Source organism: Lepisma saccharinum, chromosome 1 (genome assembly GCF_977018435.1).
Source record: "Lepisma saccharinum chromosome 1, izLepSacc3.1, whole genome shotgun sequence".
Taxonomy (NCBI): domain Eukaryota; kingdom Metazoa; phylum Arthropoda; class Insecta; order Zygentoma; family Lepismatidae; genus Lepisma; species Lepisma saccharinum.
The window spans coordinates 10,612,773-10,639,474 of NC_139229.1; the positions used below are offsets into that span (position 1 = coordinate 10,612,773).

The 26,702-nt window shown below is 36.9% G+C and overlaps 1 protein-coding gene across 3 annotated transcripts in view; it reads right to left on the reverse strand.

Moving 5' to 3' along the window:
* LOC145992654 (V-type proton ATPase 116 kDa subunit a 1-like) overlaps window positions 1-26,702 on the reverse strand; it is a 76,807-nt gene that overhangs the window by 43,142 nt on the left and 6,963 nt on the right. The window contains exons 4-5 of one of the 3 annotated variants that reach the window (XM_083129043.1): window positions 18,742-18,827; window positions 3,339-3,465 (exon numbers count right to left, since the gene is read on the reverse strand). In XM_083129043.1, the coding sequence (XP_082985169.1) occupies window positions 3,339-3,465; window positions 18,742-18,827 (213 nt within the window). Of the gene's footprint in view, window positions 1-3,338; window positions 3,466-9,214; window positions 9,313-18,741; window positions 18,855-26,702 lie in introns of all 3 variants that reach the window. The other 2 variants (XM_083129027.1, XM_083129034.1) reach the window with 2 other exon arrangements.

The window sequence follows — 26,702 nt, forward strand, 5'->3', positions numbered from 1 at the left end:
AATGACGACGTATGTCCACATGTCCCACTACTGCTGGGACACCGTCCCACACTCGGGAAATAGGAAATTCACTCGAAAATGACGCTATGCCGTCAAATTACGCTCAGATTGATTTCAGCTAATTGGTACAGAAAGCTCCACTAGAGGCGCTGTGAGTGTAGGTCACCTGTTACGTATTAGTGTTGGTGGATACTACGTAGAGACTGTAGTCGACCGTTGTTTTTCCTGTCTTGTTCTGCGTCTCGCAGCGTGGAGTTTAGTCTGGCGTGTGTGTATGGTTGAATTGCGCTAAGGAATACTGTACGTAGAGTACGTATTCCCGTGTTCTTTCTCGGTTTGCAACAACTGCGTGGACACCTGTGTGACATTACGTGGGTGCTAATCACGGTAGTTGTGATCCGTCACTCGGAGGGAAAGTGCCCTGTTTCTGGGCAGTTCTCGAACAAGACAATGGTGGAGTACTCTACCCACGAGCTTGCTGATATGCATCTCGTTTATGGAGAGGCAAACCGAAACAGCCGTGAAGCACGTCGTTTGTATCACGAACGTTTTCCCAATAGGCGATTACCAGCACATGCACTCTTTCAAAGACTTGATGCTCGACTGCGTGAAACTGGATCTCTACTACCCCGTAGGTGGGATTGTGGAAGACCCCGCACTGTGCGCACTGTGCAATTTGAAGAGGACGTGTTGGACGCGATACGAGACCGTCCTGACACCAGCACACGTGTCATTGCTCGTACTCAACAAACCCACCATAGCAATGTGTTCCGCGTTCTTCGAGAGGAGGGATTGCACCCATACAAATTGCATAAGGTGCACCACATACTGCCCACGGACTTTCCCCTACGCATGGATTTCTGCCAATGGTACGTGCAACAAACTCTTTCCATTCCAGAGTTCCCAACAATAGTTTTGTGGACCGATGAGGCAATGTTCACCAGGGACGGCATGTTCAATAGCCACAACAGCCACGTCTGGGATATGGACAATCCGCATGCAATCATTGTGCGCCATCATCAACATAGGTTCGCAGTGAATGTGTGGTGTGGCGTAGTAGGTGACCACTTGATAGGCCCGTACATTTTGCCATCTACTTTGTGTGGTGGGAATTATCGGGTGTTTCTACATGACGTATTACCTGAACTTTTGGAAAACGTGCCACTGGCAGGTAGACAACGTATCCGGTTTCAACACGACGGCGCCCCCGCACATTTCGACCGGGGAGCCAGAGCCTTACTCAACGATATTTTCGGCGATCGTTGGATTGGCAGGGGTGGACCTTTACCGTGGCCACCTCGTTCCCCCGACCTCACACCACTGGATTTCTTTGTGTGGGGAGAAATGAAAAGGCTCGTGTATGAAACCCCTGTGGAAAGTGCTGAGGATCTCGTTGCTCGTGTTAGTGCCGCTGCTGGGACAATTGGTGACATGCCAGAGGTATTTGCACGTACCAGACAATCAGTGCTTCGCCGATGCCATCTTTGTCTTGAAGTCAATGGCGGACATTTTCAACAACGTCTCTGAGTATACCGGTGTTTGTGTGAGCCCTTATCAGCACCACATAGTGTCCTTTAGTGAAAGGTACGAGTGAAGATGCTGGATATCGCTGTACTTCATACTGTCGATCTGCATGTGCGGAGGTTGTGCGCTTCTCAGTGGAATCCCTTCCAGATGTGCTGTGCCTGGAAATGTTACATGCCATTGTGTGCGTTTTCTCGCCATTCTCCGTCTTCATTCTTTCGAGGATTACCCACTTTCTTTGGGGAGCTCTCTTGTAGTATATGTACAGCCTAACGACATGTGGCCATTGTTTAACTTTTGTTTTTCGTACTGCAAAGTAGTGTGTCAACATTAAGGGATTGAAAACTTTTTTTTATGATTTTCCAGTATTTTTTTCCATTTGGGATGGTGTCCCAGCAGTAGTGAGACATGCGACAAATTGGTTTCTTTTCTTCGAACCGCAATGTGAACCGTGTACAACAGGAGATTTGCAGTTATTTTCCTATTTCCCGGGTGTGGGACGGTGTCCCAGCAGTAGTGGGACATGTGGACATACGTCGCCATTTTTTACTGGCTACATTCCGATCTCAACATTATGTAGAAGATAGTAGTAAATTTCTTGTATTTTCCATCAGGGGATTCCCCACTTTCTTTGAGAGTCCCCTTGCGCAATTTACACTGGGCCTCAATTGATGCACCATTGTATTCACCAGGTACGATTTTGTTTGTATTATTTTATTCCGACATTGATATATTTCTTCCTTCTTGAGTTATTGTACTTTACACATGGTGTGAGGCGATTTTCGCACGCCTGTCACTCGAAAACGGTGCCGATTTCGACATTTTTTCACATGACATTTTTTCCTTGTTTTTACTTGTAGAATCACCTCCCAAGCGTTGTAACAGGTATTTTGCAACACCCTGTATATATATATATATATATATATATATATATATATATATATATATATATATATATATATATATATATATATATATATATATATATATATATATATATTAATTAAATTAGGCACACACGGGAGAAGTACTACATAGATTTTTCAGCTGAAAAATCTATGTAGTACATTTCCTGTGTGTGCCTAATTTAATGAATTGACATCTCTATGCTGAGAGGAACCAGGCAACGTCGACGTCTACAGTGTTTGAAAGGCAACAGATCCTGTTGTGGTAGCACTTGAGACTATTCCACAGGTAAAACAGCATGAGTGAAAAATCAGGCGAAGCCGGGCAGACTCGGTAGCTCGGTGGCAGAGCAATGGTGCAGATTGCCAGTGACCCGGGTTTGCTGGTCGAGCCTGCATATTTCGTTGAAAAATCCACCTTATATACATACATGTATATATATGTGTTTATACATGTATAATAGTTTTTCTTGTATGTACGCATTGCTTGCATGATAGAATTATTTTCCTGTAGTTTACGGTTATTACAAGCATAAGAAAACATAAATGTCTGATGAAAGGAGCGTGTGTTCTCCTGAAACGTCACAAAGAAAAAACTGTTTTCTTATGCTTGTAATAACCGTAAACTACAGGAAAATAATATACATGTATGTTTTGAAATATAGGTATGAATGATTTTTGTGCTTGTGATACTGTCAGCAAAGGGGTGTGTACATGATGGAAAAATACAAAGTTGTACGTTCAATAAAAGTTCTGTCCCTGATGGTATAGTTCAAATGTGGCCAATACACAGTTATAGATTATACAAAATATGAACAATCAAACGTATAAACTATAATTACAAAAATAATTAATAAAATATAAAATGCATGCATTTCTATTCATATATACAAAATGAAAGTTACATACTGTGGTAGGATCCTCGAGAGGAGTTTCAATTTCAGCCTGTCGCAGGAACACATTTCCCCTGCAAGCTCTCCACAGCATCCGCTCAAAGGCAGGAATCCTTTCACGCAAAATGACTCCGGCAACAAACCTAAGGAAACGGAACATTGAAAATTCCAAGATTTCAGATAGACCTCATGAGCTGATTCATGTACTAAAGTTGGAAACAATTAACTGTCAGGTATTAATTATTGGCCAATAATGGAGTACTGATAGATTTCACATCTGGTAGAGGCAAGCACTAACTACCTTCTGTGGTGCAACAGCAGAGTTATGTACACGATTCTTTGATATTAGGAAGATAATGATGCCTGGCTAATAGCGAAGATGAAGATGAGGTGGACCATCACAAACATATACGGACAACACAAACGCCACAGAAGATTCTACTGGCTGTGAATCCAGACGTCAGAGCCTCATTAGTCTGCAAAATGCACTTCAGGACGTACTACGTGGATGGGAGGTTGATATTTAGGTGCTTTGAGACCCAAACACCCATAAAGATAATGATAAGATGATAATTGTACTTCGGAAAGTCAAAGATATTAACAAGAAAATCAGATGAGTAGATCAGTTGTATACCATATCAGCCAACAGTTACTACCTTCAGATTTACAGTTATTATCAATTTAACATATTATACTTAATTAAAGATGTACCAATTTAGTGATATTATTAACAGGTCCATACACACCATCAGCTAATGATTCATTGATTTAAAGAGTGAAAACAAACTGTGCATATTAATTATGTATGAATTGAATCATTCATTCAAAATAACTTTTTCTTTTATGTCATAGTGCACATGTGTAGGCACAGGAATAAAATATATTTTAAAATATGCTTATTACTAAGTTAGATTTTACAAATGACAAATTCTTTCTTAATGTCATGAATACTCATTTCATATGCAATATAAAAACAATAAAGTTTGCTTAACTTAATAAACTACTTTAATAATAATTATTTTTAACAAAATACAAATACTAAAAGATAAGTGTATACCAATAGAAAACAACAAATGAGAGCTTATAATGCCAAATTCACCCTTGTGTAAAATAAAACAAAATATCTTTAAGCTCTTACTAAGGTGATAGTTATGAAGATTTCATTGTTACAAATTAAATAAATATTTCCCACACAATTTTATGGTCACGGTTTCTGAGGTTTGATACTACACTTAAAGTAACTTCAATTTCTTGCTTACACTAATAAAGTAAAAAAACTCATTGTCAACATCACTACATAAAACCTGAAACAGAACACTTTGCAGAAGTATATTAGAACAGATGAAATATAATCAAGCTATCATCTGCGATAAAATTGACGCATTTTGGGAACAAATCACTAGTCACAAAAAATCTTAAGGAAGAAAACCGTTTTCATGTTCATGTTGTATATGAATTACTAAGCAAGTAAGTGGTACAATGTGAGCATACATGCCATCTGGTAAACAGCCCTAAAAAATATAGGAACAGTTTGATTAAAGCAAATAAAATTATGTAAATATAAATTTCTCTCTTTCTGATACTGTGTATATGAAACTACCATGTTTCTTGAGTGTGTAAATGAAAGTATAGTAATTTCACCAGGGACGGTGGTGTCTCCCTGCCCCTTAATTTTTCCCGCAACCCATTTTCTAAACCTGCTTTCAATTGCAAACATTTTAAACTCTTGCAGTGTCACATTATGTCATGTCATATTGAATTGGGACCTCTATTGTTCTTCTGTACAACAGCCAATCATTGATCCTACTTTCCTCTATTGGCAGCAGTCTCCATAATGATAAGGGGTCATTGCCATTATTTCATCAACATTATAATTACGAATTGTTTCTTCTTTTGTTACAGAGAGGCTCAAACTTAGTGAAGAAATGTTACAGTTCATTGTTGAGGATAGTGTGGCAGAAGAAGATTTTAACAAAGACGAAGTTACTGTACAGTTTCAATTTTGTCCTGACATCGCAAAATGTGTGGAAGACAGAAGGTAGGCTACGTAATAATGTAAATGAAGGCATATGATAGAGGGGGGACATTCTCAGAACATTTTCAGAAAAGTGAAGCAGTCCAAAAAAGCTACTACATTATTTCATTATTTATTGTGTCATCTTTTCAAATAGCAGAACTTCAGGTTGCATATGGAACCTTTTTTACTCAACGCAAATAAATTGAACACTCAACAGTTGTTTCTTTTATTTACAGTGGAAATAAAACTTCTGGATGTACTACATAATTGTATGGATGTACTACATAATTGTAACTTAAAATATTTTTTATAGTCTTTGTAGTGGAATTTGGCGATTCTTTCAATGGCAAAATATTGCAAAATCAGCTGCCATGTTTATTTACAGCTTAAAGATAATGACACTATTAACAGTTTAACATGACTAGTATTATGTAAATTACACTGGTATGCAACCATCTTGCTTCTCTAACGATATGATATTTTTCTTACTCCTCATGGTGAGTGAACACTGAAAGCAAAGTTAATTTTTTAATATTAGCTCCCGTTTTTAGAAAATAGCCAATTTTCAAAGTACACCTAATACATCTGAAGTGTACGTACATTCCAGCATTATTTTCTCTTAATAAGATATGTTTAAAATGTTTCAATATGTCAATTACATTGAAATTAAGTTAAATAAATAACATTTCATATTTTTCATTTGTGCAATGTTTTGTTCCAGGCGATGCGAATGACCTTTAAATTTGATTCATGGCAATGGCGTTATCTAGTGACGGTGCTGTAAGCTAGACATCATCGTTGACATTGGAGTGTAAGCTGTTCTGAGTTTAGGACGTTTGTTTGAAGTGTGTGAAGTGACGACAGTGGTATTCCAACACTTTGCGATGACGTCAAACCGCAAATGCAAAAATGATCCAGATTTATTTTGTTACACTTGTGGTAAATATACCTCAACACCACAAAGAAGAAACATTACAAGTTTCTACAAGAGACCCTACTATGCCTACTTCGGTGCTTAACTGGGGGACCAGGACAAATGGTGGGCACTACATTACATTTGCAGTACATGCAATGTGAACTTGATTCAGTGGATGCAAGGGAAACTGAAAAGTTTGCGTTTTGGTGTGCCAATGTACTGGATGCAGCCTCGTGATCACGTTAAGTGATTGTCACTTCTGTTTGTGTAATTTAAGTGGTGTAAATAGGAAAAAAATGTCCTCTATAATATATTCCAGTGTAAATTCAGTGGTTCTGCCAGTGCCCCATAGTGATGATGTACCAATTCCTTCTCGTCCTGACACACTGGAAACTGTGTCCTCTGATTCTGATGTGTCGGTTTCAAATGAACGTGATGAAGATTTCTGTTGTGCGGAGTCATCACAGCCACCTGAACTGTTCACCCAGAATGAACTAAATGATCTAGTGAGGGACTTTTACCTACCTAAAATTGGGGCCGAACTGCTGGGTTCACATTTCAAAGAAAAACATTTACTTGCTCCCAAGTCTCCTTTCGCTTGGTACAGACACAGGGAAAGAATATAATTGTCTTACTTTTCTACCAGGAGAAAAATGTTTTGAGACCTCCCCTCCTTCCTAGGGAAGATGTACTTCTACCACCCTTCTACATCAAGCTCGGACTGATGAAGCAGTTCATGACATCCCTTCCAGATGATGGTAACACTTTTTCAGTATTTAAGGTCAAAGTTTCCAAATATAAGTGAAGCCAAATTGAAGGCAGGTGTCTTTGAAGGACCACAGATCGGACTCTCATGGAAGATACTGCTTTCATTGGACACACGACTGAAGATGAAAAGTCAGCCTGGGTTGCTTTTATGGATGTGGCTAACTTTCTTGGAAACGTGAAAGCAGAGAACTATCAAGAGATGCTGCAGGCCTTTAGGAAGTTGGGATATAGAATGAGTGTTAAGATTCACTTTCTTCACGGTCATGTTACTTACTTCCCAGAAAGAACTCTGGAGACTGAGTGAGCAACAGGGAGAGTGGTTCCACCAAGACATTCAAGTTATGGAACAGAGGTATGAAGGCCGGTGGAATGAGGTCATGATGGCAGATTACTGCTGGTGTTTGATGAGATATTCTTCCGTACCTCACAATAGAAGTGCGAAACGCTAAAGGGTTCAAGTGATTTAACTTAGTTTGAAACCTAATACATTAATCCAACACAAATTTTGAAGAAATTTCAATTTTTGTTTCACTTATCACTTACAAGGAAATATTTTTGCATTTTAATCAGTATGTGTAGTATATATGTATGTAGTATATTATAGTAATACCGAATTCTTTTTTCTTTCATTTCTTAAAAACCAGAGCTAATATCGAAAAAGTAATAACAGATCTGGATTCAGCGACCTTGAATTAATAAAGAGAAGCTATTTTCATCAAAGCAAGAAAAAAGTATAAAAATGCATACCAGTGTTATTCTACACAAAATGTTTGCCAATAAAAAATTTTGCCTATATGAATTTTAAGTCCAGAGAAATTTAAGTGTATCGTAACGCAACTCCCATGTTGCGTTTGGGATCGAACCAAGAACCTCTAGATTGAATTGGGTGATGTAGTTATTCCTCATTCATCTCTCAGATGGTTATCACTCGCTTGGCTAAATGTGATAAATGCAAGAGGTTACATTTAAAGGAATGGCGATAGAAATTAACCTAGGTTAGATATGGGTTTTATACTCTCCATGACTGAACCGATATGGATTGGTTTAGAAAAGGATATTACTTGCCTTACAAATAGATGAAGATGATTCCTACACTTGTCCTCTCAAATGCACTTGTCTGACCTCCCTGTCAGACATTGATTCAATCACACACCATCGTCCAATAATCGTTCTCCACTTTGCTTCTCTCACACAATCCGCAAACCTTACTCTCTCTCGTATTCTCGCCAACCGATCACACCTCCTGACAATTCCAACACTCATGCCACATACGCCTTCCAAGTCAATCACCCGACCTTTGTCTGATTACTTATTCAGCATTCCTATCTCTGCTACCTGCTATGCTAAGACTTTATACTTCTTACCCAATACCTTGGGTACGATACGGTATTTACAGTTTACATATTACATTCCCTTTCACATGAGTTTCACCCCATCAGTACGTACATTTCGTTTCCTTTCTTACGAGCCTAATAAAAACCATTCAGTGATACGAGATTAATGTTCTTTCACCAAAAGTGATTCCGATATCTACTGTACAAATTCCTAATGTACATTATTCTATAAATTATTTCTTTAAAGTGACATAAATCTGTGATTAAAAAAAATAATCAACAGATTTAAATCAAGCTACCTTGGTCCCACCAGAGGTGGGATATCATCCAGCAAATTACAGGGTGATGTGTGATCAGCACAACACCCCCAGTCGTTGTCGTGGGTTTCCATAACTGTGTTATGCTACTCATTCGTAGCTCCACAATTCCTTCACGATGGTGGTTGACCACCAGTCCCATGCACAGGCTGAAATCTCGGGAAATGTTGATATGCTTCCCCAAGGAGACTCGAATCTGTGTGCATCCCATAGTCTGAAACCAAAGCTTGCACCTTAGACTGCACAGCTACGGTGTGGGACTCCAAGTTGTACTTACTCATGTAAAATTTGAAACCTGTTTGCCCCTCCCTTCAGTTACCCTTGGTGCTGTTTATAATTTTAGACAGTAAGTAAAAGTGGTTGTTATATTTTTTTCCTGAAAAATTAGCCATTTAAGGTTCAAAAATCTATAGTACTACCTACAAAAGGAGAAGAAAAAACAAGACTACAATAAAAATGTTATCTCCATCACCAAATATAAACATGCAAAAAAAAAGTTATCCAACTTCTACAAAAGGTCACTACTTTTCAAATACATACCCCAACTGCACGGGGCCTGCAGCGGTCTGCCTAGCCACTGTGTCATCGCTTATCAGAGCCCTCGTCATTGATTCTGTGGGATTTACTCCCCCCTCGTGCTAGTAAAATCATACAACATCATAAATATCACAGAGAACGCACAGCAAATAAGAAATAAAGTAGAGAGAGTGAACCAACTTTCATTAAAATTATATCTACAGGAAATAACAAATCAACATTAGTGTTTAGCTAAGAGGCAAGCTTAACTCAAGAAAGCAAAGATCTTTATCATGCCAAGACATTACTGAAGTAAGTCATGCTATACATTAACAGAATTACACCAAAATTTCACGTTGCCATTCACCTACCTCCTAGAAACAAAAATACACTCAATTATGAATAAAGAACTGAAAAAAAAATGTAAATATAAATAGTACAGGCAGAATCAGCCTATTTATTATACACAATTCCATGCAAATGCCTATTCTATATACACACAAGAATGGTTCAATGTATGTGGTAAGACTACATGTAGATCAATTGCAAGTACATGAAATAGCTTACCCTAGAAAAAAAATAGTACCACATTACAGAAATCTGAAAACTGGCAGCTACATTTGTTTTACCTTGATTAGAACTTGTCTCTCATCGTCCAGTTTTAGGCACAACAATCGTAATCTTCACAGAAATGAAAAGTTGAAAATGAAGGTTATTTAATGTCACACTCTACATCACACACACAGATTATATCGCACACACTCCACTGGCATTTTTGGCCACCTCACAATTGCTAGACTAACTGTTGATGTACACTCATTGGGCAACTTGTAATGCCAGACTATGAGGTGCGATAATATAATTCCTGGAATGGCAGGAGATTGTTGATGGGATGTTGAGTTACTCATGTTAAGTTTGTGATTTCAAGTGTTGCGAGAGAAAAAACTCATGGCAGACGAGCAGGTTTCACAACAATTCTCCAAACCCAACAACATATACACGTACATATATTGTGTCCACCACATCTTGTTACATTTTTATGTATACAGCAAAACAGACTTCTTATTATCTACCGCTACTGTAGGAAATGCTAAATAGTAGGGATGTGCCGAAGCCGATTACAGATGTATGAAAATAGGCAGAAATTGACATATCGGCATAGGTAAAAATCCGATATTTAAACCGGTACAGATAATACTAGAGTTTTACCTTCTAATAAGATTATATTTTAATTTTGTAAGATTTATTGAAAATTAGGTTATGATTCTCCATCATTGTAGAGTTTTTGTAATAAAATTATTGCAAACTCTCATTCAGAGGATCAACCTACCTCAAAATCAGAAATAAAACAGTACATTGCTGAACAAACTAGTCCACGTGACCAGGATCCGATGTTGTATTGGAAATTCAAAACTGAGTATCCAAACCTGAAGCAAGTGGTGAGAAAATACTTGGGCATACCTGCTGCATCAGTATTCAGTGTTGCTGGACAGATTTGCGATAAGAGAAGAAGTAGGTTACTTCCAGAAGTGCTTCCAAAACTAGTGTTTCTGAAGTTGAATCTGCCAGCATTAAATTTACAACATTAAGAACAGGAATTAATTTTGCATTTCAAAGAACTGCATGTGTACTAATGTTAAATCTCTTGAGAATCTATGTTCTTCTTAAAGGTTCACATTACCACTTTTTGTAGATGCAAATGTACATTCGCATCTCTTGAGAATATATATGTATATACATATGATATGCAATAGAAATGTACATAGCAAATTTATTTTTGTCATGCTGAAAATAACATCCCATTTCTGTTGAATAATCTTACGTATCTGAATTAAATATCGGAATTGGTTCCAAAAATTATCAGTGGGTACATCAGCATTGGTAAATTTTCAGCTTCGTCACATCCCTACTAAATAGCCTTTTATCAAACAAGGGTCTTGACAGATAATGTAAAAATTCTAATGATGATCTTAAAATAAAATTTAATATCAATTGCGATTAAAATACAGGGTGACCAAAAAAAACAACTACAGACTTTTACTTCCCTTTCTTGGGGTTACCCTCTTTGTGTATCATACACAAAACACTGTACATTAATAATGGCTGTTACTTTTATTCTCTGTGATATACTTATGTCCTACATATTTCAACACGGGACAATTTTTTACACACAGTACAACACTTCCTGTCCTAATAATATGCCACATTACTGCAAGGTCTAGGATTTTCATGACTGCACAATTGGCCATTTTTTTTTTTTTTAATTGACTGACTGAGCATATTTTAAGCACTTCCCAGTCAAATTCAGCATATTCTTGCTCTTGTAAGATGTACAGAACTTTCCTTTACACTTGCTATTTCTGAAGTGCATTAAATTTGTTCCTCTGGTATCAGTCTGGAGCCATGGTGGTCTTGTTGGTGTCTGGATGCCATGCAGGAGACCCGGGTTTGATTCCCAGGGTGGATGGTCCAAGGATGGAATTTTTCAAAAGTGGCTGAGGTGTTCACCCAGCCTTAAATAGATGGAGCATGATACTGACCACTTCTCTTCCACAAATGGCAGACATTGAGAATGTGTGGAGTCCTACGTCCAAATCTGGTGAATATGTACGTGCCTTCATGGCACAGGGCAACCTTACCTTTTGGTGTCGGTCAAAGTAGAAAGAAGCTTTTATAGATACAAAGCTTTGTTGGCAGACAGTAGGCTATTATTTACACTAGAAAATTTGCACATAGTTGTCAGTATACATTGCAGCTCAGTTCTTAAGAGAACCAACAAGTACTATGTGAAAATGCATTGATATTGAACATTAGTCTTTAGTTGTGAATTTCAATTTTTTACTTCTCTTTGTGGCCGCGGTGGCTCAGTCGGTAACGCGTCTGACTACCATGCTCAAGGTCCCGGGTTCGATCCCCGGCCGGTTCAAATCCGGGAACTTTTCTAACGGTGGAAGCGGCCCCGGCGCCTACCCAGCGTCGAATAACATGGGTACCTGGGGGAAACCCTGGGGGGTAAAGGCGGTCAGGGGCGTGATGCTGATCACATCACCCCCCACTCACGACCGGATCAAGAAAGTGTGGGGCGTTACCCCCACACCCCCTATACGCCTTCATGGTGTGGTGCTATGCACAGGGGAACACTTTACCTTTTTTTTTACCTTTTTTGTACCTTACATAAATAGTTTAAAGAAAGTGCGTTGCTCAAGTGGCATATTTTGGTCATAAAACTCCTAGGCATACACGTTATCACTATAAATTACATTGATAATGGATGTTTCTTGAATATGTATGCTGTTACATTTATTCTCTGTGATATATGTTCTACATATTTCAGCATGTACACACAGTACAACACAGTGTGCTCAATGAGATATACAGACAGCTTAAATGTTCATACAACACAGTATAAAACAAACAGAATTGAAATAAAATGAAAAGTTGTGGGTAATATTTTCAAATATTTACTTGTAAGAATGCAGTTAAAACTTACTTTTCCATCATTTTTCATCCTTACTATCATTCCTTCAGGAACAGGCCATGTATATAAAATCAAACCTGCATGCATATTATATAAAAAAAAACAGATCACAGACTTAATTGTTGTACATTTCTCTGTCTATAGGATGACAGACCAGACATTCCAATTCTTTTTAGGTGGTGGTATACATTCGATAAATCCAGCGATTGATTCTCTCTCCTACTTGGAGAAGGCTCTCAAAATCCATCACATGCACATTCAACCAATTTTGAAGAAAAAACACAGTGTGTATGGGAGAAAGTGTGGCTACAAAAGCTGCTCCCATCATAATCATATTTCATACAGCCAAGTAAAATGTATTACTCTTCTACCACGTTTGGCTAATCATGAAAATGAGGGTGAAGATAATTAGATGAAATGGGCCAATTACGAAGGAACACCCATGGCCAGATAGAGGTATTAAACCAGTTTTTAGTTTTACTACTAAACATGTTCTTTATGCGTTTCCCAATAAAAGGGAAACCTCTTGAAATTAAACCTTGGACTTTAAAAATTAAACAGCACTATGTTCGCCATTATGCTCGCCACTATAGGTGGTTTAATCTTTGAACCTTCATTCCTTCCAAATCCAGCTGATGCAAACATGTTAGAAAGAAACTTTTTCAAACATAAAAATTCCTTTCACAGTACAGCATACCAGACTAAACTTCAAAAATGTATTTTAAGTACAGGGTGTCCAGGCTAAATATATCTTTGATTATGCAAAGTAACTCAAAGTTTGCACAAATTAAGATCAATGCTGGCACAATGCAGCAGGAAGAGCATTTCGCTCAAGCACCAAATAGTTTGCATGGACGATGCTAGATAGTGTACGGACTTGAGAGCTTCTTCGCCCGAACATGCAAAACAAGAGGTATAAACTCGAACCCCAGTAGTGCATGTATAACCTGTGGTAATGTGTCTGTGGTAGTGGGCCCTCAAATATGGATCGTGAGGTGAAGGATGCAGTGAAATTGAAACTTAAGTAACATAAGTTATTATCAACATGTTAAGATGAAGTATAGTCTATCTTACCGATACAGCGTTGTATGAAAATGAAACATGATTGTGCGCTGGAACTGCCAGGGTGGGATATCTTACATGTGTGTGTCTATGATTGTCACATTGAAACGCTTGAGCAGTGGAGATGAAGTTTTTAAGAAGTATATTGGGGAAGACTAGAAGGGATAGAATAAGGAATGAGAAAATCCGACGGACAGTGATTAGATCAGGCACAGATGAGATGATTTGGACACATGAAGAGGATGGGTCCAGAAAGACTACCAGTAAGAGCTTACAATGCACAAGGAGTGGGACTAACGTCAAGGGTGAGACCAAGATGTCGGTGGAAAGTGCAGAGAGTGTTGGGAGATGAGGACAAGATTAGAAAACCGTGGAAAGAGAGGAGTGGTGGAAGACCAGAAGAAAATAGAGAGGCTTGACTTCTATGCTGACCCAGCCAGAGGCAGGAAATGGCGAAGGATGATGATGCAAACGCTTGAGCTTGAAGACTTGAACGAGTACGAGCGAGCAAAAGTTGTTCCACGCAGTACTCTAGTGGGCACCAGATGTCCAAACGATACCCACGCTCTTGCCATTTTTCTGTTCATCATCTGAGGCATTATTGGAGCAACTGCTTCATTTACCATAACTTGGTGAAGATTTTCGAAACCACAAATGCAACAGTTGTGCGCGTTACATTCCTTCCATTCAAAAGGTAGATTTATAACTGAACACAAATTATGGCAACAGCTGTTTTTGTACATGCGTGACATGCCTGCATCAATGATATTTAAATGGCTCGGGGGTAAAACATGGTTGCATTATTGAGTTCATCGAGAAAAAGGATATAGCTATACTGTAGATAAATGGTTTTTGTATCACATTTACCCACTTCAGAAGTGTTCAATGGGTCAAATGCAAATTGCGATGGTAATCATACGTGAAAATTGAAGGATGGCTATTTTTACTTTGTAACTCAATGATGAACAAAATGTCACTTAAGGCTCGGCTGGACCTTTGGCATGCGAATGGGCGATTTTTTCCAAATTTTCCTCTCCATTTGAAAAACCTCTTGGATATTTCAAAATATGAAAAAATACATACCCAAGAATTGCTTCTAGAGCACTGACGTGACTTTTCGTGTAGTTTTCTTTCACTGTTGTCTAGATATTATCAGTTGTTTAATAGACTTACGTAATCACAAAACTATTGATAATATCTAGACAACAGTGAAAGAAAACTACACGAATATTCACGTCAATGCTCTAGAAGCAATTCTAAGCGTATGTAATTTTTCATATTTTAAAATATCCAAGAAGTTGTTCGAATGGAGAGGAAAATTTGAAAAAAATTGCCCATTCGAATGCCAAAGGTCCATCCAAGCCTTGACATGTTTTACTCCTGAGCCCCTCATTTTTGATGTGTTACAAAATATATCCTGAAAAAAAAATCCTATCAACTGAGGTTTAGATTTATGAATATTCAGCAAGTAGTTCTTGCGCTGTAATTTGCATTTTTTTTTACACTTTTATCCAGGACACCCTATATTTGAACAGTTACAAAGACCAGATAAAACTTAGGTACAGCTGAGCAAAAACACTGACAAATATTTTTAAGCAAAATGATATGTGGTAAACTCACATAAAAAATCACAAACCACACTCTCACTGTGTTAATTGTATTTATTAAGCTGTTCTACTGCAAGAAAAACAGTCGTTTCAAGAAGCATGTTAGTCATTCGTTGCAGTTAGTCATAGCTGTGAAAGGAAAAAAGCATTAGTTTGCACCGTGACTAGTGCATCACATTCACATGCAATATGAGTGCAAAAGCGATTAGAAAAACTCTACTGTCCCCCAGAAACCATGACCACATTGTTTAATGTTAACAGGAAACCATTGTGCTGCCAAAGCATTAGTTATCTTAAGTTTGCCATTATATAACATTTACTTGTGATTTGTTGAAGCAAGAGTAATTCCATTGTTTTTCTGTTTTGATACCTTGTTGAGGCTAAATGGGGAAATAACTGAGGAAAAAAGATTTAAAATTAGGACTCAAAAGTATCATTCAAATAAGTGGTGTATTTGGTTTTCACTTTTAAAACTAACTTTTTTATGCTTCAGGATATGCATTAATGCCAATTTAAAAAAATATATTTCAGCAAGTTATATATTGATTCAAAGACAGCAGTTCTAACAAAATAATCACAATTCACTTATCGTAAACTTTGAACGTTGTGCTCATTGTTTATTTGCACACTAACAGTTACTAAATCTGGTTCAAATTACACAAAATGCAGGCATGTTTATTAATTCCGTAACATAAAGTATGATGATATACTGACTTCCTTAAAACACAACATGATAATATTACAAATACTACATAAATGAATGTAGAATATTTTAAAATAAAACTCTTAAATTGGCCATGTCAAAGTTGGAAACATTCAACTATTTAATTGTAAAATAACAATTGGCAAATCAAGATAACACTATATGCATGGGTTGTCAAATACAAAGAAAAAAAGTATGGTATTGTATGATAGTTCAAGTCCATTCTATGCTCAAATAAACTAATTGGGATCCAAACCACAGGAGTTCAAACACACGACCCCTTAATTACACGATTACCAATACAGCATCTGGGAGGCCTGTTCAGATGACTAAGTGGAATTTTTCCAACACAAAATCTACCAGACTTTCCCCATTGGTGTAATGGGGATTAAAAATTTTCCTCTCAGCGTGTATAATTATAATAACAGTTTATGTGAAATGCACAAATAAGTAAGGTGGTTATTATTTTTTAACCAAATTATTCTTATGATACATTTTTCTACAGAAATAGTGCAATATTTTCTTCACAAAAGAAATCATGTTCTGGGAATTTTGAATGACTTTCATGATAGTTGGTGGCATCAAAGTTCATATGCATTATAATAATGCAGTGTATTTAACAAATCACATTTTGAAAAGCAAAATATGCATGTCTAGTTCTTTATTTCCCATGTGCCATAACCTATTTCATATGGTAAAATCAGTTTGAATTCTAGTTACAGATTTGACAGCATCAGTAATTCATACCTCACAACAGGATTCAGATTACACATTACCAAAAATGTCTCCACAATATATATTTGAGGATGAACTTTGCAATGATGACATGTGAATTTATTACCACTCTGAGGATGGGCAGTTTGTATGCAAGAAAGACTGCTTTACAATATTGAAATTTGGTTGGATTCCTTATTAAGGTTGGGTCCAATACTCCATTTTATCTAGGGTGACCATACGTCCCATTTTGACCGGGACAGTCCAGTTTCAGAGGTGTGTCCCGGTCATCCCATCCATATTATTGAAAAGCCACTATTTGTCCCGTTTTATAAAGTCTATGAGTTATCTTGAAAACCAAATCTAAATTTCCTAAAAACCTGCTGTATTGTATTGAGTGTTCTGTAATTTGTAGAGCAAAATAAGCATGCATTTCTTTATGAAATTGCAACAAGACTTTAAAGTTCCTGCCTATTGACACAAAGAAAAATCTAGAGTTGTGTGTGTGATATGTGGAGTAAGGTTTTTGGGGATATTTATAAACGACTGATGAGAAATAAAGCTGCTCTCAAGAAGATTGGTTCTTCTGATAAATACTTCTGGCATTACTCAACTTCAGCACAGGACTAACATCGAAAGTTGATCAGTGAGTAAGAGAAATGCTGTGAAGTCATACTGAGATTATAATAATTAATAATGTTTCACAACAGGAGATCATATTTCATTTATTGTTTATGATGTATCATTTATATAATAACAATACGTTAATCAAGTTAATAAAAATAATAATTTTATAATTAGGCACAACCGATTTTTCAGGAAGGGATCTATTTGGGATGCCCCATTTTCGGGTCACCCTAATTTTATCTGAACAGTAGTGTACCTTATGATCACAGAGTTCTCGGATATTCTCAACATTTCAACCAAACTTTCAATGATCTTGTGGTTGTAGAAGGTAAAAACAAGAGAACAAAAGAATATGTTGAATTTTGGTACAACTATTTTTTTTTCTCTTTAACTTTCTATCTTTTAAACATTCTTACAACTTCAATTTTAGACTGGCAAAGTTGTTTTAAATTCACATTATGCTCAGATAGTTTCATTTGATTTTTGTTATTTAATGTTGCTTTTCTGCCACTTGTGATATGATGAAATTGATTCCGGGCATGCCAGGCTGGGATTTGAACCCTGCACCCGACATCATAGCATGCTGTGCTAACATTCCATCACGGAGGTTGGCTTATGCTCAGATAGGTTCATTTGGACTGAACCTCCACTTCCGTGACATTTGTCAATTTTTAGTATGCCCTGGTGGATAGGTTGACAGTGATTTCTCTTGTATGTACGTATTGCTTGCATTGTGGAATTATTTTTCTTGTACTTTATGGTTCTTACAAGCATATAAACAATTTTTGATGTAACGTTTTGAGAGAAAAGATACTCCCTGATGAAGCATTCCATCAAAAATTGTGATTATATGCTTGCAACAACTGTACACTACAAGATAAATAATGGTGATTTGGTAGAAACATTAAGAATCTTTTTCAGTTCAAACATATACAGCCTCCTTATTAAAATTATATATTTGGAATCCTAATGTAAATGCCCTTTTCAAATTATAAACCTTGTTGTATGTGGCATTCAAACCTTTTAATATTAAATTTAAATTAAATTGGGATAAGTGAATTATGCAAAAACATTGAAGAAGGGCGTCAGTGAAAACTTGACAGTTTGTGTGTGTGTGTGACGATTTCAAACTGTGGATTGAGATTCTAACATGTACAAAGAAACAAACAGTAGACAAGTGGAATTACTCTTGCTTAACGTCTTCAAATCCATCGACGAGTCCCTGGTGTACGAATCAACACCACATCGAAAAGTGACGATGGAAGGATACATCTCTCCACTCTTTGAACAGTTAAAAAGTAAACAAAACTTGATGAGAACAACTGAACAAATGTATCTTACGTAAAAATATCGTAATTACCCTAGTTTCAACGCCTGCCCGCCGGCACGGAGCCCTTCCTCCCCTAACAAAGTGACCTGCTCCTCCTCCCGACTTGGATCGGCCATCTGCGAGTACGGGTAGCCAAGGTCAGCCTGGCAACACAACATTGTTGTTACTGAGGGCCCCACCATGGGGGTGGAAATAGGTATTAGGTGCAACTATGGTTAGATGCAAAAACTATAGTAAACTAAGCATTAATAAGAAAATTAAATTAAAAAGAAACCAACACCAAAAATAATAGAACAAAAAGAGGTATAAAAAATAAACCTGAAATAAAAAAAATATGAAGATTGGCAACATTCAATAGTGCCCCAAAAAATCTTATGGTCATAAATGAAATACTGTGTTACACTTTGTTCTGCAATATACTACATATGCAAGGCAGTTTGGAAAGTATTGAAAGATTGTTGTAAAAACGGAGCAAATTTAAATGCTTCTGCAATCAAACAGTTACATGTTTGAAACTTATGTTACAAAACCAGGGTACACGAACTGTTACGTTTACAGAAACAAGAAAATGACAGTGTGACGATATCAGGTACAGACTGTTGCTTGATCAGGAATAATAAATGTATGGACAATTTTACTACTTAACTGAAATAACTATACTAGCCAGCTGTATTTGAATTTTTCTCTCCTTTCAGAGTGATATTCCAAAATCCTAAAAACTGCGTATGCTTCTAGACTATTCAGGAGAATTGTTGTGTGGTTTGATTTTGCTGTTGTCTAGATATATCAATAGTTTAATAGACTTACATAGCCATAGAACTACGTAAATCCTCGTTAATTCGGACCTCGATAAGCCGGACTTAGCTTTACCAGACAGGCAAAAAAGCAGAATGCAAGGTTTTAAATGTGGCTAGAAGTGAACAATTGCATTCCTCATATTGCTCCGAAATGGACCCCCCATGCTTTAAGCCAACACACAAATTTTTGAAGTCCAACAACATTCAGCAACAAGTTTGTAAAAAAAACACAGCCCCAAGAAAATGTTATTTGTGCATTGTACATGCCGCCATTGTTACAATAGGCCTATGACCCTTTAAATACACCATAATAAATGTATTTTGTTGCTATAAACTGAGTTTTAATGCACTTTCTAATGTTCTTTTAGGTTATTTCAGTTAATCCTGACTTTCGTTAAACTCGTCAACTTATCCCACCCCATTAGTCCAGATTAACGAGGGTTTACTGTATTGAGAATATCTAGTCAACAGCGAAAGCATACCACAAAGATCCACATGAATGTTCTAGAAGGAATTCTAAGCAGATGTAATTTTTCAAATTTTGGAATATTGCAACAGTTTTTCGAAGGGGGAGAAAAATTCGAAAACAGCTGCCCCAGTGTTGGCTAAATATCCAAAAAAGAATACACATTTAACACTTCCGAGTAGAAGTTGGCTACACTTAAACTTGGTCCGAATTTAAGAGTATACTGTGAGACTTGTCAGATGCTGCAGGAAAGATGACTGCATTGCACATTGAACTTCTGCCATAATTCACACCAAAGAGTACTTTACAAAGAGAGAGGACAACAAGGCAAGTGATATCTTCAACAAACTCAGTCTTTCTCCTGCTACCCAATATGTGGCAGTAGTGATGGCAACTGTGGGCAAGATGTTGATCGATTGATTTGGTTTAGTTTACTATGTTTTCTGTCACTTTTGGCTAATCGCGAAGATGACGATGAGTGATGAAACTGACGAAGGAACACTCACAGGCTGAGATTCAAACCTGGGACACCTGGCAGGAAGATGTTATTTTAAACCGCCAAATCATGGAAGCACAGGGTGTCAGAAAATTCTGGAATCATACAGTTCAGAAAAGTCTGGAATCATACAGAGTACTTTAATTTTCTCTTTCATTACAGGAATATGGAATTCTGTCAATTGGCATTGGATAAGTATGGGAAAGATGCCAAGGCAAATTTTCTTGTGTCGGGTGGTGAAATTATTTTATATTTGGATGCACATATGGTTTTCGATGATATGCAGCACCTGGCATTATTGTCAGATTGATATAATGGAATGTCTGTCGGTGCAGGTACGAGTCTCGCAACTCGAAGGTAATGAGGAGGAAATTCAACAGATAAATGTCTGGACACTGCCGGGGTGCGTGAGGTGTGATTGTGGAATACGGAGAGAACATAAAGAGGTGGCAGTAATCGGAAAGGGGCCAGATTAGATCCGAGCAGAGCTGGAGATCGAGAGAGTGCATGCACAGACAGGGTAAGTTTCATCTTCTCTCCTGTCTTAATTATTTAAGCAGCACAGATATGAATCACAACAGTCCTTGGGGAAGACTTAGGTGAGCCAGTGGGCTACAACACGATTTGTACCATAATCAACCAGGTGTTAATGGGAGTGTCCGCATTGACTGCATTCGTGTGTTATGAATAAAGACCATTTCAAACAACTTCTATAAAACTCTAGATTCCAGAATTTAGGAAAACCCTGCATAAGAAACAAATGCTGCTGTAGAATGTATTGTAAATATGTGTTTGTGCAAGAGTTTTTATTTTTTTAAGTCCACTTTATGCACACATAGGCTAATCGGGACTGGACGTTCAGTTTACAGTGGGATCAGAATCGCTGTGCGCCCCCACAAGGTACCAAACCTGGAACCCCTTTAATTACAAGGTGGTAAGACTAGCATGCGTACAATCATTGCATATCTGTTCACTATTGTTAAGACCTTTTCTTCAAGAGAAAAACAGTCTTACTTAAGGGTGATGGGTTTTATAATGAAAGCTGAGACAGATCATTGATTAATGAATCCTACTCACTAAGACTTGACCTACCATTAAAAAGACAAACAAAAAAAAATAGTTTTCTTGTACTTCTTAGTTGTAAATTTACTTTCCAAACCAACCTTATACAAAAGCTGACTTCTAATAATACTGTGCTTAAGAATACCAACACAAAGTCGTCATGCACACAAATACACCAACCGACACACTTATTGCATGCAAGCATCAAGCAACAGCACTACCCCATTACCCACAATGCACAGAGCAAAATTAATAGACTACATATGCCCTGAAACTTTAGAAAATCAGTTTGTACTGGTGTTTTAGATGTTCTAAATCTTGTTTATAAAACAAGAACTATGTCATACTTTTGCCTCAATTACAAATAAATTAATTTTAATATGAATAGTGTGTACTGAAAAGTATTGCACTGAAAATATGGAATGTAGAGGAATAAAAAATACTATACATCATACGGAACTCAATTCAACTATTCCTGGGCGAGATTCAACCAAAGGGAGGTTTAACACATTAACTTGTTGTGAAAGCTACCATAAACAACAATCCATACACCTTACACATACTTTCAAACAATGAAAACTACATAAAAGATTCAATTCTATTCATCTATTAGATGATGCAAGAATGCCAGTACATTAATCTCTCAATGAAGTTAGGAGTTAATATGATCTTTTTTATGAATTTATAAATACTGTAATCTTTCTTCATAGAAAACAGAAATCTTATAGAAACAGGAGCCACGATGGTCTAGTCCATAGTGTGCCTGACTGCCACACGGGAGACCGGGGGTTGGTGATCTAACTTTTCCCCACAGAGTGGCTCCGGGGCTCACCCAGCCACAAATCAATGGGTGGAGGCAACCGTAAAGGATAAAGCTGGCTGGTGCATGATGCTGATCACATCACCTCCAAAATGGCCGAGATCGAGAATGTGTGGGGCCCTACTTCCACATCCCCTAAATGTGCCTTCATGGCACAGTGTTATATGCACGTGGAACTTTGTCTTTACCTTGAAAACAGAAATTACAAGCAGAGGTAACGAAAATATTTCATACTCTGATATTTCTTCAAACCACCTTCCCTCGTGAATTTTGAGAACAGATAGGAAACTGAAATCAATTTGAGTAAAATATTATAAGAGTTTGGGAAATAAAGAGGTCCAAGGAATCCAAGAATGTTGAAAATAAAACCATGTTGCTTCCACATGTGGAAAGGGATAGAAGAAAAGAACAGAAGCCAATAGAAAAATCTGAAGTTACAGAAGCATCACTTCATTCTTTCAAAGCTCAGTGTATTGTAGAATCAGAACACAAAAATTAAGATATCTTTTTCCTTAATGTGCAATTTGACAGAGAAAAAACAGAATGCTGCTCACCGAGAATACCAATAACCTCTTATTTGAGTGCAGATAAGTTCCTATTATTGTTACAGGCACTAGGCTTACTACAGGAAAAAGGTCAAGCATGAGCTGAACACCCACTATCTAAGTTTTCTAAACTACGCTACATAACATTCTTACTTAATTAGGCAAACCGTTACTGCAGGATCTCTAACTACAGAATTAGATCTCAGTAAAGAATTATATAGGAACAAAGTAACATCAACACAATAAAGCAGTACATTTCTGTTTTCAACTTTGATTCATACAAACATCATATCCTTTGATACAAACATCAGAGGTACACAATTTCCATTAAGCATTCAGGCTACACATAACTACCCATCAAACAGATAAAAAATTACTTCTCAGACAGAAATTATAATAAAAACACTTTCCACAGACACATTGAAGTTTTGATCCGTATGTATGTATTGCAGAACAATCTGTCATCACTAAAAAAAATATATAGAGTAAAAAATACAAAAAAACAACAGAGGCTAAGCCATTGCTCATAGAGTGGGAAGGCAAGGCCCTTGATCCAGTGAGAGAAGCTGTATGCCAGGCTGAGAGTTACACAAAGCAAACAACTACAATAAAAGAGCTGTCATGAAACTTGAATACAAGACCAACACTATCCTATGTCTAGAAAAGAGACAGAGTTTAAAATAACAAATGTTCGAACTGAGCTGATGTAGACAGCAATTGAATGTCTTGGTATTTTCTTGGACATAAATTATGAAGAGATTTTCTCCAGTTATTGGAAAATTTTCCAAAGAATCACGGTCACTTATATTAATCTGATAAACAGATTTTGATGTACGGTGGATTGCATAAATATTACCTGGCAAACTGTCAATCAAAATATCTATCCAATTTTCTGAGTGTGTGTTTAGGGGGTACTACTCAAGCAGAAGATGTCCACTACTTTACTTCAATTTTACATTACATGAAATGTTAGATGTTAGGGCATCTAACTACCATGCGAGAGACAAGAGTCCGATCCCCAGTGGGGGAGAACAGGGATCTTTTCCACCTGTTCAGGTGGTTCAGGGCACCAACTCTACGTCGTAAAAACTGGGTACCTAGAGGAAACTCTGGGGGGTACAGGCAGCCAGGGGCATGGTGGTGATCAAGAAAGTGTGGAGCCGTAACTCCACAGCCCCTATATGCCTTCATGGAGTGGTGCAATGCACAGGGGAGCACTTTACTTTTTTACTTTATGAAACAGAGTGAAATATTTTAACAACGAACAATTTGCCTGGAAATTGTTATGTATCCCACTGCAGATGTCAATTTTTAAAACCCATTGGAGTGCTAATAATTAAACAATTATGACATCATTTTAAAGAACAATCAGAATGGACCACTTTCAGCACACCCAAATTTTAATACCACAAAATTTGTGCTTCACCAGCTTGAAAACTCAGCTGGTCTATATATAGAGAAAATATCTCCATCCCAGACACCAACGTACATGTATAGACATATCTTTTTAGATGTCTGGTAAGACATACATGATTCATTTAATAAACAATCTTGTTTCCATATCAAAGCTACAACACAATAGAAGATATTAATGTCTTTAAGAGGGCAAGAAATATTAAATATCAACTTCAACCACAGTCACACTCACAACACATACTTTATTTCAATTCTCCTCCAATCCGAAAAGTACCTTTTAACCAATTTTATCCTTGTTTTTACCTTAACACTGTCTTGCATCCCGCAAAAGGATCTAGGCATATTCATAATTCACAGAGGAAAACTGAAGTAAAGTACATGTTGTGGAATAGTGCAAATTTAAAAAAAAACATTAAAATAATCACAATACAAATCAGTGGGAGGAGTATTAACATTACTATCACATCAGCTCAATCCTAATAAATATTTACACCATTTGTTGAACATGCCCACATAAATAAATATACCTTTTCAGAAAATTTGCAAGCAATGGACTCTGCACTCAAAAATAAACTTTTGTTGCACTTATTTTGGTAGATGGGTTGGCTATTCTCTTCGTGAAAATTGCACAAATGTTGTTGATGATAGAACATTAAAGGCTATCGCAGACTATATTTACTCAGCCAGCAAGGCTTTGGTCGCTAGCCAACCATACAAGGTACAGGCCATGTGTTGCTTGCTAGGTCAATGTATGGTCCAGTTTCTTAAAAATTTTGACACTGATCTTAACTGTGCTTGTGGAGTATCACTGTAATCAGGATGATTTCCATTGTTAAACTAATAAAGTTTTCTTCATAAAGAACTTATAATTTCTCAGCATGCAGCTGTTATATTAGGCAGATCAATGTGATTTTGTATTCCCGCACTATTGTTATTTGAAAATTTTTATGGTACAATGTAATTTTGTATTCCCGCACTATTGTTATTTGAAAATTTTTATGGTACCTTTGGGGATACTTGTAGGGTCTTAAGAAGTCTACCTTTTAAAGTAGTTCTATTTAACATAACAAATTTTTCAACAGTTGTTGTTCAAAAACAGCCTGAGTACAATTTTTGCACATGGGAGTATGAGGTGGATCAAAATCTGTCCAAATTTCAACAATGACCCCTTTCCCCAGAACTACGAAAATTTTAGAATCGAGCTGACTGTATACTTTTTTTGCGTCAAGGGCATTGATTTACAGCTCTCACCAATTGTATACATGTGCTGTCCATTCTTTTTAAGTGATGAGTCCAAGCCTGTTTCAAACAAGTTATATTTGACCATATCACCAACACTTCTGGCAAATTTCTTAAATTCATATATTTCAACAGAAAATTCAGTGGGAAAAACTAGTGAGGTTCTAAGGTAAAAGTTTGTCTCAGGCTCTAACCCTGGCTGAGCCAAAAATTCATTCCAACTTCCTTTCAGTAAATAAGTACTAATTATAACGTAACCTATATGTCCCGGTTCACGTTAATATCAAACCCTGTGGTGATAGTAATTTATTCAAGTCAATAAGGTTGTCAATTTTGGTTTTGTTAAGTGTGCATAATATCTGAATCTACATTCAATTGTAAGTTCAGCCACCTTAGAAATGGTTTTGTAAGTTTAGTATTAAACCGTAATTTTTATGAATCCTCGTGATAAACAGTATATTATGAAGTACCTAGGTGTGGGCATACACGACAGGTTTTAAGTCTTTAAGTCAGATAGGGCCTACAGTTTAAAGTGTGATCCGAACCCCTGTGTGCTTCCACAGGGGATGAAACAATGGGCACCTAGATTACAAGGTAACAATGCTACCAAATTTATTCAAGTTGAAATAATCCTATGAATAATAAAATTGTACTAGTAGTGTTAGTGAAATGTACATATCTAAATCATGCAATAAAACAGAACTATGTTAACTTGCACAAATCATATTGAACCATACGGAGTGTTTGAATGAAAAGTACTAATTGTCATGTTAATGCCTAAAGACAATATCCTTTTGGTAATGCAGAACTATGGTACAGCAGATGCTTAAAATACTGTGGAAATGAAATTTTCTGTCCAGTCTACATCCACTACAGGGATTTGGAAAAAAAATAATTAAAAAATATATGTACATGGATCATTATTGAATTCCTCCCAAACAGGTGGCAGGGAAATAGTTACTATGAATTTCACAATGAACCACATGTTAAGTTTAAAAATTCACATTCATTCATTCATGACAAATTATTTACAACAGAAGAACATTAAAACTTCTTTCAATGGATGTGGTCAGATGATTTTCTTTACTTTTATCCATATGTCTAGACCAGAACCCATGGTCCCTGGCATCTTGGTTATGGAAACCATCTA